The sequence below is a fragment of the Drosophila navojoa genome, chromosome 2, assembly GCF_054131105.1.
Source record: "Drosophila navojoa isolate 15081-1374.11 chromosome 2, UAZ_NAV_1.0, whole genome shotgun sequence".
Taxonomy (NCBI): Eukaryota; Metazoa; Arthropoda; class Insecta; order Diptera; family Drosophilidae; genus Drosophila; species Drosophila navojoa.
Window position 1 is genome coordinate 3,763,493 of NC_142890.1, and position 11,469 is coordinate 3,774,961.

Sequence of the window (11,469 nt, forward strand, 5' to 3'; positions counted from 1 at the left end):
TTATCTATTGCTTGACTGAACTTTCATTCGTATATTGATTGATGATGACTGATGTTATGCCTTAATTGACTTGACTTTATGACAGACTTGATGGCAGAGTAATAGATTAAGCTTTAGTGACTCTTAAAAGTAATATATTTTAACATTTACCTCTCTCTCTCTCTCTCTCTCTCTCTCTCTCTCTTCCATGCGTAGGCACCGTTTCGATGCCCTTCTATACCATCTATGTGTTGAAGGGCTATTGGGATCTGGGACCTTTACTCTGCGACTTGTGGCTGTCTGTGGACTACACCGTCTGCCTGGTCTCCCAGTACACCGTCTTGCTGATCACCATCGATCGCTTCTGTTCGGTGAAGATTGCGGCCAAGTATCGCAGCTGGCGTACTCGCACTCGGGTCATTTATATGGTATCCATCACCTGGATCATACCCACGCTGCTGTTCTTCATCTCGATCTTTGGCTGGGAGCACTTTACGGGCAAACGTGATCTGTTGCCCGGCCAGTGTGCCGTACAGTTTCTCAAAGATCCGGTCTTCAACACGGCCCTGATCATTGGCTACTACTGGACCACGTTGATTGTGCTGTTCGTGCTGTATGCGGGCATCTACAAGACCGCCTACGACATGCAGAAGCGCAGCGAGGCCAAGCAGCGCAAGATGCAGTCGATGGTGGCGCTCAGCGCTGGCGCCATGTCCGGCATGGCGGGTCATGCGGCCGGCATCGGTGTGATCGAGGAGAAGATACTGAAGACAAAGGTGCAGCTGTCTGATCTGGATGGCGGCACCTGCACGACGACAGTGAAGCGTCTCAGTGGCTCCGGCCAGGCCAATCCGCTGGCGCAGGTCGCCGAGTCCGTGTCCCTTGAGCAACTGACGCCGGAACAGCGACGCGCATCCGAGGCCAAACTGGAGGAATCGAAGCGTGCTGCGGCCGAGGCAGAGAAGAGCGAACGCTCAAGCAGTCCGGCCTTCGATTCGGATGAGGAGTCCTCGGTCAATCAGACGCAGCAGCTGATCAATCAACAGAAGCTCAACAATATGCGCAAGCGCTCCTCCATTGGCCTGGTGTTCGGGGCGCAGGCGGCGCTCCTGGCGACACGCAGCAAAGGTAACTTGCAACTGAGCACCACCAGCTCCAAGTCGATTGAGGCCATGCATTCCATGGGCGCCCGCTCGCCACACCATCAGCACCTGGCACAGCAAACGAGCCTGCAGCGTGCCCAGAGCAAGGAGGAGGTGGGCATGGGGCAGTATCAGGCGCATACGCTGCTTGAGCGACCCAAGCGCACCTCCTGCTCCACTCTGTCCCAGATAGCCGAGCATGAACGCTTCATTGACATCCATCAAACCTCCAATCCAGCCAATGACCAAGACCCGCTCTCACCCGTGGACCTGGCGCCCATCGAGGTGCCGTGCGACCAGGTGCAACAGTGCCTGGTGCAGGCCATCCTGCCGCCGCCGGAGGCCTTCCAGTGCCCCACGCCCCTGTCCGACTACTCGGATCGTCCGTTCGGCAACAGCTCCGGCAACAGCGAACTGGCCAACACCTACGACCTGCTGACCAACAACTCCGAGCTACGCTACATGGACGAGAGCTCAGCCATGCTGGCCACGAACGACAGTGTCAGCTGCTCCCACAGTGCTTCGCGCTCCGCACGACCCACGTCCGTTTCCTCGGCAAAGCGCAGTGCCATTCCACCACCGCCACCCGCACGCAAACAGCTCCAAAGCTCCCCCACCGTTTCCAGCCAACAGCCACAGCCACAGCCGCAGCAGCAGGCAACGGACAGCCAATCCCAGTCCGAGGAACAGGTAGCCATTGAAAAACGTCTTCTCGTCTCATACACAGGCATCGAGGACTTCGCCAAGGTGCGACGCGAGAGCTGCATCGAGGCCATCTGCCTGCTGGACGTGCCCGGCGGCAACGATCGTGTCCAGGCGGAGTGCCCGCATCGACGCGCCTCCAGTCCCATGGAGACGAGCAGCAAGGATGCCGTGCTCTATTCGCCGATGCCGCCACCACTCAAACCCACTCCAGCTGTGGGCAATGCGGCGGGAGCAGCGGGAGTTGCTCCCAAGCCGCCCGTTGCTGCTCCAATGCCAGCGCCCGCTGTCGTTCAGCTGGAGCGGATTGATGAGCGCGAGGCATCCGAGACGAACACCAATAAGATGCCCTCCACATCGGGCACCACCAGCAGTTCGGCGGGTGCAGCCGGTGGCATACTGAAGGATGCCAAGGATGCGGATGAGGGCGGCGTGTCGCGGCGCAGCTCCAGCAAACGTCACTTCATGCACTCCATTGGCAAGCACTTCAAGAGCAAGAAGGCTCTGCCCCTGGTCATGGGCATCGGCGGCAGCCGACAGAAGTCCAAGTCCGAGAATCGTGCACGCAAAGCGTTCCGCACCATCTCCTTCATCTTGGGCTGCTTTGTGGCCTGCTGGACGCCGTATCATGTGCTGGCCCTGGTCGAGGGCTTCTGCCGGAATCCGCCGTGCACCAACGAGCATCTGTACATGTTCTCGTACTTCCTCTGCTATGCCAACAGTCCAATGAATCCCTTTTGCTATGCACTGGCCAATCAGCAGTTCAAGAAGACGTTCATGCGCATCCTCAAGGGAGATCTGCACATGACCTAAGCGCCGCCAGATCAGTATTGAGTTTAGTTTGAATTGAAGGAGAAGGAGGAGCAGGAGATGATGATGATGATAGCAGCTGGATCCGATTTTGGCATTGCATTTGCTTTATCGCCGGCACAGCATTCCCGAGAGCCCCGCGGCATGCTGTGTCCACGTTTGAATTCTATTCCAGATTGTTTGTAAATGCTCCGCCAAAGTCCTGGATCCCGCCCGGACGCCAATCGAATTCAAAATTCGTTGCGGTGTTTGTATTTTAAGCAGCCAAAGGTGTGTGTTAGTTAGTGAATGGAACTATTTGTTTAGCCACTAGTTGCTATTAGAATGGACGTGTAGTGGAGTTGAGGCAAATGTTTTAGACAATAAATAAATTAATAATTAATTATAAAGGGATAAGCTATGAGCCTTAAGGTGATTAGCTTATGTAGTATATCTATATGACTATACATATATTGCATATATGCTAAATATTATATGCGGCTACACACAAATTTATAAAAATAATAGTAATAGTAATAGTAATACTAATGATAATGATAATAATGTGTAACTGTAGTTGTAATAGAAAAATAATGAGAATAACAATTATAAATATAATCATAATGATAATCATCATGTCAATGATATTACATACATAATGAAATGATAGAACTAATGGCAATGATAATGAAAATCACAATGATAATACTTATGCTAATGATAATGATAATGATAATGTTAATACAAATGCTAATACTAATAAAAGGTATAATAGTCATAAATAATCATCAAAACAATAATGCTACTTTTAATGATAATGATAATGATAATGATAATAAATCGTAATATAGGTATTACTTTTAATTGTATTGACTATAATATCAATCAACATACGCATAGCATATCCCAACTGAAGCACTATTTTTTTTTCATTTATACATAGATATACATATATGTGATATATGTATAAATACATATATCCATATAACTAATACACAGACAGACGCCCATTGCGAAATATCAGAAATCACCAACAAAACAATTATTAACCAACAAATAAGGAAACATTGATGTAAAATAAAAATAACTAATAAATATATATACAAGTGCTCATATATTGTGGTATATATATACATATGTATATGTATATGTATACCTATACCTATATCATATCCGTGTATAAATGTCAATTTGAATTGGAAAATATCGGGAAGCGACTGCTAGCGCAGTAATTGCTCTGCACACATACATACATATATACCTAGCTATATATCTAATAATATTTGTATGATAAGCGTATACCAGTTATATATAATATGAAATATGATATGAATTTCGCGTCTATGCCGAGCTGCCTAAATATGTTAACTTTGTTATACTTAAAGCATACGTATTTTAAATTCCAAATTTGTTTCCTCTCTCTCTGTCTATATACATATGTATATAGAAATATGTTCATGTATATATTATAGTTTGATTCCATTCCACGTTGCCTGATTGGTTCAAGATTTGTTGTGAACTGTTATCCGTTGATACCTCTATTAACTTACTGATTAGTTAATTCAAACGGTTTTAGTTTAGTTGTAGCATTTAAGTAAACGTGTTACAATAACTACAACATTTAATAAATAAAATATTTATGTGAAAAACAAAAATTAATCACGAATTTACTTAAGCGTTGGTACTCATATCTTTTCTTATCATTTATTTTTTTCTTTTTTTTTTTATATATACCCTGTACTACGAATGAACATATGTGGGGTATATAGTTTTTATTGAAGTTTTAGTATCTTGTATGGATTGATTGTATGGCAGGTCGCTTAAAGTCTATAAATTCTTTCAATGTCTTCATCCAAGAATCGATCTAATTCAACGTATATAATCACACAGCTTATCCGATAATCGCTCATTTTTGTTATTGATCGATAAAAGTAAATATCAATTACTGGTAAAACTTTACCCAATAAACATTTTTTTAGCTATTTACGAATAAGAAGTACTAGATATTTCAGTCATCTGCCATATAGAAAATTGAATTTTGTCTATAATAATCAGTAGAGTTATTCAAAAGCTCATCTCTTACAATTATCAAGAAGAAGAATTTTTAGTATGACTGCAAAGATAGATATTAGAGTAACTTCTAGTTGCGCAACTGAAATTTCCGAAATTCGCAAGACAAAAAACTTTGAAAGAAAAGAGAAATAAATAATTTAAATATTACCAAACTTAAAAAATAAAGAAAAGAAAAATATTATTACTAAATGAAAACATAATTTCAATAATGAGAACTATTTAGAATACTATCAAAATAATTTTGATTAGTTGAGCAGTTAAGTTTCGACATTTTCAATCAAATTTAATTGAACTGTCAAAATTGAGAAAACTTTTTTGTTTATATAAAATGAATTCGGATTTTATATAAATGAAAAAGTTGTATTTGTTTTTAATTTTGGGAACTTGGGATTTCTCCATTTCCCAGTTCGCAATGGCTTAGCGCGCGCCAGCCCTGGGCTAACTCAAAATTCTTGCATTTGCCAGCACTGGAGCTCGTTGTCATTAAAATTCAGCTGCAACTATCCGGAGCTAATTAAATCCGAAAGCATTTGACGAGGCGTAGTTCATGTTAGAACCCAGAAGCGAGCAGTAGACGCCTTCAGTGGCGGCTCAGTGGAACGTGGAACTTAAGTAATAGTCAAAGAGACTCAAAGTACAAAAAAAAAAAAAGTGAATATCAATTAGTCTCACCTGTGTTGACCTGTGTGAAACGAAAAAAAAAAAAGACCAACAACAACAACAACAGCAAAGTAAAGCAACAATAATATCAAATACTATAGAAAAACTTACAAAATGGAGATCATTATACGGCTTTTCGGGCTTATACTATCCTATCTGGCACTGCTGCTGAATCGAATTTTGGAATATGTGATTAGTCGCCAGCAGCCCGACTTCCCGCCCATCAGGCATCCCCTGCTGCTGAGGCCCGTTCTGGAACTGGTGACGGCACTGCGACGAGGCCAGGTGATATTCGATCAGACGGAATTGTGTAATTGAAATTTATTCAAATGTATTATCGCCAAGCAGCTCACCTCACAGCAACTGGTCGAGGTGTATATTGAGCGCGTGCGTGAGGTCAATCCCTCGTTGAATGCGGTCGTCGAGGATCGGTTCGAGGAGGCGCTGCTCGAGGCCAAGCATGCGGACAGATTGATAGCGGAGGCATCGCTGGACTATGATCGCGTTGCGCTCTTCACGCGCTACCCGCTCTTGGGCATACCCTTCACGGTGAAGGAATCGTGCGGGGTGAAGGGTAAGCATGACACTTTAACTGGTGCTCCTCCTCTTCTTTGTCTACATTTTCTCCTCATCGAGGTCTCTCCTATGCCGTGGGCAGCGTGATACGCAAGGGCATGAAGGCGCCCAGGGACGGGGAAGTCGTGGAGCTGGTGCGCGCCGCTGGCGCCATTCCGCTCCTGGTCTCGGCCACGCCCGAGTTCTGCATGAGCTTCGAGACGAACACGGTGGCCAATGGTCGCTGCCGCAATCCCTACGATCTGACACGCAGCTCCGGCGGCTCGTCCGGCGGCGAGGGCGCATTGAATGGCGCCGGCGCCTCCCTGTTTGGCATTGGCTCCGACATTGCCGGCTCCATCCGGCTGCCGGCCATGTTCTGCGGCGTCTTCGGCCACAAGCCGACGGGCGGACTCACCTCGATAAGGGGCCACTTCCCCAGCTCGCTGATCGACGAGAACTTGACCACTTACCTGCAATTGGGGCCCATCACACGCTTCGCACGCGACCTGCCGCTGCTGCTCGAGATCATGGCCGGCGACAACAAACACAAACTGAAGATGAATGAGCCGGTGCCGCTCAACGAACTCAAAGTAGGATATGAGTGTGCTCTCAATTATGAAATACTCTGTGGGTGGTATATAGGGTGGGGTTGTGGAAAATCTGAAAATACGCATGCTTTGTTCGATATATTTATAGGGGTATATGAGTTTTATAGAATTTCCAACTCAGGAGAAACACTCGATATGGAATTGCTAGTCCGGAAGTAGCTCTCTAATATATGTAAACTTCATTTCGCTATAGACATGGAGGTATATGTAATTTAGACTAAATGCAGAAGTAGTGTATGAATGTAGTATAAAATGTTAATACTCTGTGTCTATAAGTGTAGGAAATATTTGGTTGGGGCAAGGCTTTGTTGATAAAGAGTATATTAGTTATCCCTTAATTTAGCTTCATATGCGGTACCTTTGTCACTTATTCAAAACTAGATCAGTTAAGCATTAAAAATAATGACAACAGAGGGCGCTTTTATTTGTAAATTTCAAAAGTTCAGAACCGTACCACCAGAACAGAGTATATATAATGCAGTCAGCGATACCTGGCTACAACATATTTAACTATTCCATTCCATAGATCTACTACTCGTATGGATATCCGGGACTAAACGGCTTAACCCATCCGTATGTGGCCGATGACATCAAATTAGCCATGGTGCGCGCTCTCACATGCTTAGGCAAGGCGGGCATTAAGTCCAAACAGGTTAGTCCAACTTGTCATCAAATACTTTAATCATACCTTCTCATCTTTCTCTATATCTGACCCTCACCCTCTGTCAGCTCGATCTCAGTTTTCTGGACAACATTTTTGAGCTGGTGATTGTGGCGCTGATCGATCTGAAGGGCCTGCCCAGCATTATCACTCAGCAGGCCGATCGTCCGCCCAACATGAAACTCGTGGTCTTGGAGATGTTCAACAGCATCATTGGCCATTCACTGTTCACCAAGGAGGCGCTGTTTCTGGAGCTGATGCAGCGGCTGAATGGCATGATATCCACGAATAAAATGCAACAGTACCGGGATGAGGTAGCCAGGATCAGAGCGTATCTAACGGTAAAATGCACTAGATGTCCTTTATGAATTATGCTCTATAAGACGTTTTTCTTTTTTCATAGGAATTGCTGGGAGATCGCGGAGTTCTGTTTCTGCCCACCTTTCACTCGACTGCTCTGAACTTTCATACTTCCTTGTTCAATATCACGGGCATCGATAGTCTGCTGTTGTTCAATGTGTTGGGCTTCCCGGCCACACACATCCCCATGGGCCTGAGTCTGCGTGGCATGCCCGTCGGGTTTCAGGTGATAGCGGCGCCTTATCAGGACAAACTTTGCCTGCAGATCGCCGCCGAAATGGAGGCAGCTTTCCTTGGCTGGACGCCGCCGGTGCTGCATCAGATTGCCGTTCCGGACACCCCAGTGCTCAATTTCTAGACAAATAGCAGTAATGGTTAGTTAAGGTTACGGTTCAGTTGATATTCGCAATAAAAACAAAAAGAGTTTTATTCAAATAATAACGGCTTAGTATGTGTGTAAGCGATGGCATATGTGTATTAGTAAAGCTTCGCTCAAAGCTTGGAGCTGAGCTAAGCCAGCTGTGCAGCAGGTAGAACTTTCAGTCTCTCTCTCTCTCTCACTCTCTCTCGCTTACTTGAGTTACGTTCAGCACGCACACCAATCACGTTCAGTCTTCTGCTCTCTCTTCATTCTGGCTCTCTTACTCTCTGCATGATTGAGAAATACTCATTTTGAACGCTTGTGTGCGTGTATCAATATCACTTAACACCAGTGCTGTGAATCTGGCTATTTTGCCGTCAGCTGTTCTGTTTAAAAAACACAGAATGTGGCTACTATTGTGGAGGGAATTATATATACATTGAAATTGTTAATAATAATTTGTACAGCTTATACTATTAGGAAAACGACAACTTACAAATTAATATCGCAGAAATGCCTTGAGTCTCCTTTTAGCGTGTTCTAGCTTTTTTCTTGTAGCTATCTGGCCTTGAAGGCAACACTGTATTCAACTTTCTAAGTTCTTTTAATTACACACACATCGATTTCGAACGTTCACTCTCTTCACAACATTCTCTCTTTCTCACTCTCCCTTGCACTATGTAAACAAGATTTTATAATCCATTTATTTGCGCTCATTTAGTCAGTGTGCAGCCGGCTTCGAAGTGAGGGAGTCGAATTCTCGTTTCTCTTCTTTTGCGTCATGGAATTAATACCGCGTTTACTGTTAATATTCGTGAAATTTGTTGCTATTTTTGCGAGCACTCTGCAAAGTGCGTATATCTGGGCATGCGGACGTCGGATTAGACCCTATGGCCTGCCAGCCAGCATAAATCCGCTGCTGGTGCTTAGTATTCAGGAGCTGCGCACACGTCTCTGTCGGCGGCAGGTAACTGAAGAAGAAGTGATGGACAGCGGAAGAACAAACAGTTATCTTTGTGAAAGCCTGTATGCCCTTTGTCCGATTGACTTTAAATCTTTGTTTTTTTGTATATTTCACTTAATTTTTGGACTTTAAACTCGTTTTATCTTTTAGATAACCGCAGTGGATTTGGTGGACGCCTATATAGATCGCATTAAGCTCGTGAACAGCCGCCTGAATGCAGTCGTGTCGGAGCGCTTTGCGCAGGCTCTGCGGGACGCCGCCACTGTGGATGAGCGCATAGCTGCAGCGGGCGAGAATGCGGCTCAGCTGTTCGAGAGGCAACCGCTGCTGGGTATGCCCGTAACCGTGAAGGAGTCCTGCGCCCTGGCCAACATGTCCTTTACCGTGGGCAGTCTGGCCAGGAGTGAGCTGAAAGCAACAGCAGATGGCGTCGTGGTTGCCCGGATTCGCGCTGCTGGAGCGATTCCTTTGCTGGTCTCAGCCACGCCCGAGTACTGCTATTCCACGGATACGGATACGTTACTCAATGGACGCTGCTTGAATCCTTTCGACTTCGAGCGCACGCCGGGTGGCAGCTCAGGCGGGGAGGTGAGAGTACAGTACAGACTATCTTATGTTTCTGTGACTAATCTTATAATCCGTTTCAGGGCGCTCTGATTGGAGCTGGCGCCTCGCTCTTTGGTATCGGCTCGGACATCGGTGGCTCCATACGCATTCCCAGCTTCTTTTGCGGCATCTTTGGCCACAAACCCACCGGGGGCGTGGTCACACCGGCGGGTCACTTTCCCGATTCGAGCGATGCGGACTTCCAGCAGTATCTGGTGGTGGGACCGATGTCCCGATTTGCCGTCGATCTCCCCCAGCTGCTGGAGCTGATGGCCGGCGAGCAAGCGGTGCAGCTGCGTCTGCATGAGCCGCTCCAGCTGAAGCAGTTGCAAGTGCACTACGCCTTGGGCTTTCAGGGTCTGAACGGTTGGATGCATCAACAGGTGGAGCCGGAAATTAAAGCATCCATACTCAAGGCTGTGGAACATCTGCAGAAACTAGAAATTCCCGTGCACCAGGCGAAGCTTTCAGGATTCAACAACTCCCTGGAGATAGCGCTCAGCGGCATAGCTCGCTTGAGTCAAATGCCGTTTGTGTTGGACGCTGGACCCGCAGCTGGAGCTAAGGGCAAAGTGCGGGAGACTCTGAAACAGCTGATGCAAAGTCTTTATGGGAAATCTTGTTACACTACGAATGCCTTGATCTTTGATCTGATGCGTCGCTGCAATGCATTCATGTCAGTCCAGAAGCTGGAGAAATATCACCGTGAGGCACTGGCGCTCACTCGAGAGTTGACTGTACGTACTGCCGCCTAACACCTGCCACCTACATCTATTTACCTTCTTTCCCTTTAATCCTCTAGCAACTTCTGGGTGAAAACGGCGTTCTACTCTTTCCCACAATGCATGCTCCTGCTCCGAAGCATGGCTGGACACCGTTGCAGCTGTGGGGTGTGGACTATACGCTTCTTTTCAATGTACTGGGTCTGCCGGCAACGCATGTGCCAATGGGACTAAATGGAAAGGGTTTGCCCATTGGATTTTCGGTGATTGCGGCTCCGTATCAGGATCGTCTATGCCTGCGTGTAGCTGTGGAACTAGAGCGCGTTTTTGGCGGCTGGCAATCACTTAGTCAAATCGCGAAGTGATTGCCAATTTAGAGGTTCATTAAATCAAAATTTTCACACTAAAAAAGAGACCTTCCGAAGTACAAAGTTTGAACCAAGAAACATACTTTTAATACTAAAAATACCAAGTGTCTGAAAGGCATTCAAATAATCAGTATTCGTTAAATTCAAATTGTTTCCAATTGCTTATAAAAAAAATTACCAAATGTTTAAGAATTTCACAAATTAAAAAAATTGCAAAGCTAGTTGAATAAAATTGATTCTTTTATATTTCAGATGATTTTTTTAATGGATTTATATAATACTTAAGAATTCAAATGCATGATAATTGTTATAGTCAAACTAATTCATATCACTAATCATAGAGTTAACATATGGTTAGTGTTTATATGCAATATTTACGTTTTCCGTAACAAGTTTTCTGATAACTCTATTTCCCGCCTTTTGTACGCATAACAGGTCATTTTTAGTACATTTTAACACCATTTTTGGTATTTTCTCTTTTGCATCAACCAACAGATGTTATGGCGCTCTCACTCACTCTCTCGCTTCCACACGCACCATGCAGCAGCTATTTTAGTATAGCTGTATTGGTTAGCTCGTTTCGTATCAGCGTTACTTCTGTCGGGGTTCACCTCGTTTGTTGTCATAGCGCGAGAGACTTTCGAGTAGAACGGACGTCGATTTATATACGCGAGCTCAAAAGAAAAAAATAAAACAGACAATATTGTTGGAAAGAAATATTCCGCATAACAAATATAACCACACAGACTATAGCATGGGAACTTAGTGGATTAACCTACTAAATACGTGTCGCAGTGATACGAAACTTTATTGATAGAGAATCGAGAGAGATCAGAAACGTGATCTTGTAGCGCTGTGTATCACATAACCAATCAAGCTGGTCCAGAATTATTGGCATTGCGCGTAATCGTCACTT

General features: G+C 45.2%; 3 protein-coding genes across 4 annotated transcripts in view; all 3 read left to right on the forward strand.

The window, feature by feature from the left end:
- mAChR-B (muscarinic acetylcholine receptor) overlaps nt 1-3,014 on the forward strand; it is a 37,346-nt gene extending 34,332 nt beyond the window's left edge. Inside the window, exons 4-5 of one of the 2 annotated variants that reach the window (XM_089265007.1) lie at nt 196-1,107; nt 1,849-3,014. In XM_089265007.1, coding sequence (XP_089121133.1) covers nt 196-1,107; nt 1,849-2,636 — 1,700 coding nt within the window. In that variant the 3' untranslated portion in view covers nt 2,637-3,014. Of the gene's footprint in view, nt 1-195 lie in introns of both variants that reach the window. The other variant, XM_018098096.3, reaches the window with a different exon arrangement.
- A 1,957-nt stretch (nt 3,015-4,971) lies between these two features.
- LOC108659835 (fatty-acid amide hydrolase 2-B) lies at nt 4,972-7,973 on the forward strand. Its single transcript, XM_018112950.3, has 6 exons — nt 4,972-5,630; nt 5,694-5,919; nt 5,982-6,493; nt 7,038-7,163; nt 7,241-7,513; nt 7,576-7,973. Exons 1-6 carry the CDS (start codon nt 5,460-5,462, stop codon nt 7,888-7,890), a joined length of 1,623 nt encoding a protein of 540 aa, XP_017968439.1. The 5' UTR covers nt 4,972-5,459; the 3' UTR covers nt 7,891-7,973.
- A 620-nt stretch (nt 7,974-8,593) lies between these two features.
- On the forward strand, nt 8,594-10,582 carry LOC108659837 (fatty-acid amide hydrolase 2-A). Its single transcript, XM_030387124.2, has 4 exons — nt 8,594-8,860; nt 9,008-9,445; nt 9,505-10,200; nt 10,266-10,582. The coding sequence occupies exons 1-4, from the start codon at nt 8,675-8,677 to the stop codon at nt 10,548-10,550; spliced, it is 1,605 nt and encodes a 534-aa protein (XP_030242984.2). The 5' UTR covers nt 8,594-8,674; the 3' UTR covers nt 10,551-10,582.
- The last annotated feature ends 887 nt before the right edge of the window (nt 10,583-11,469 follow it).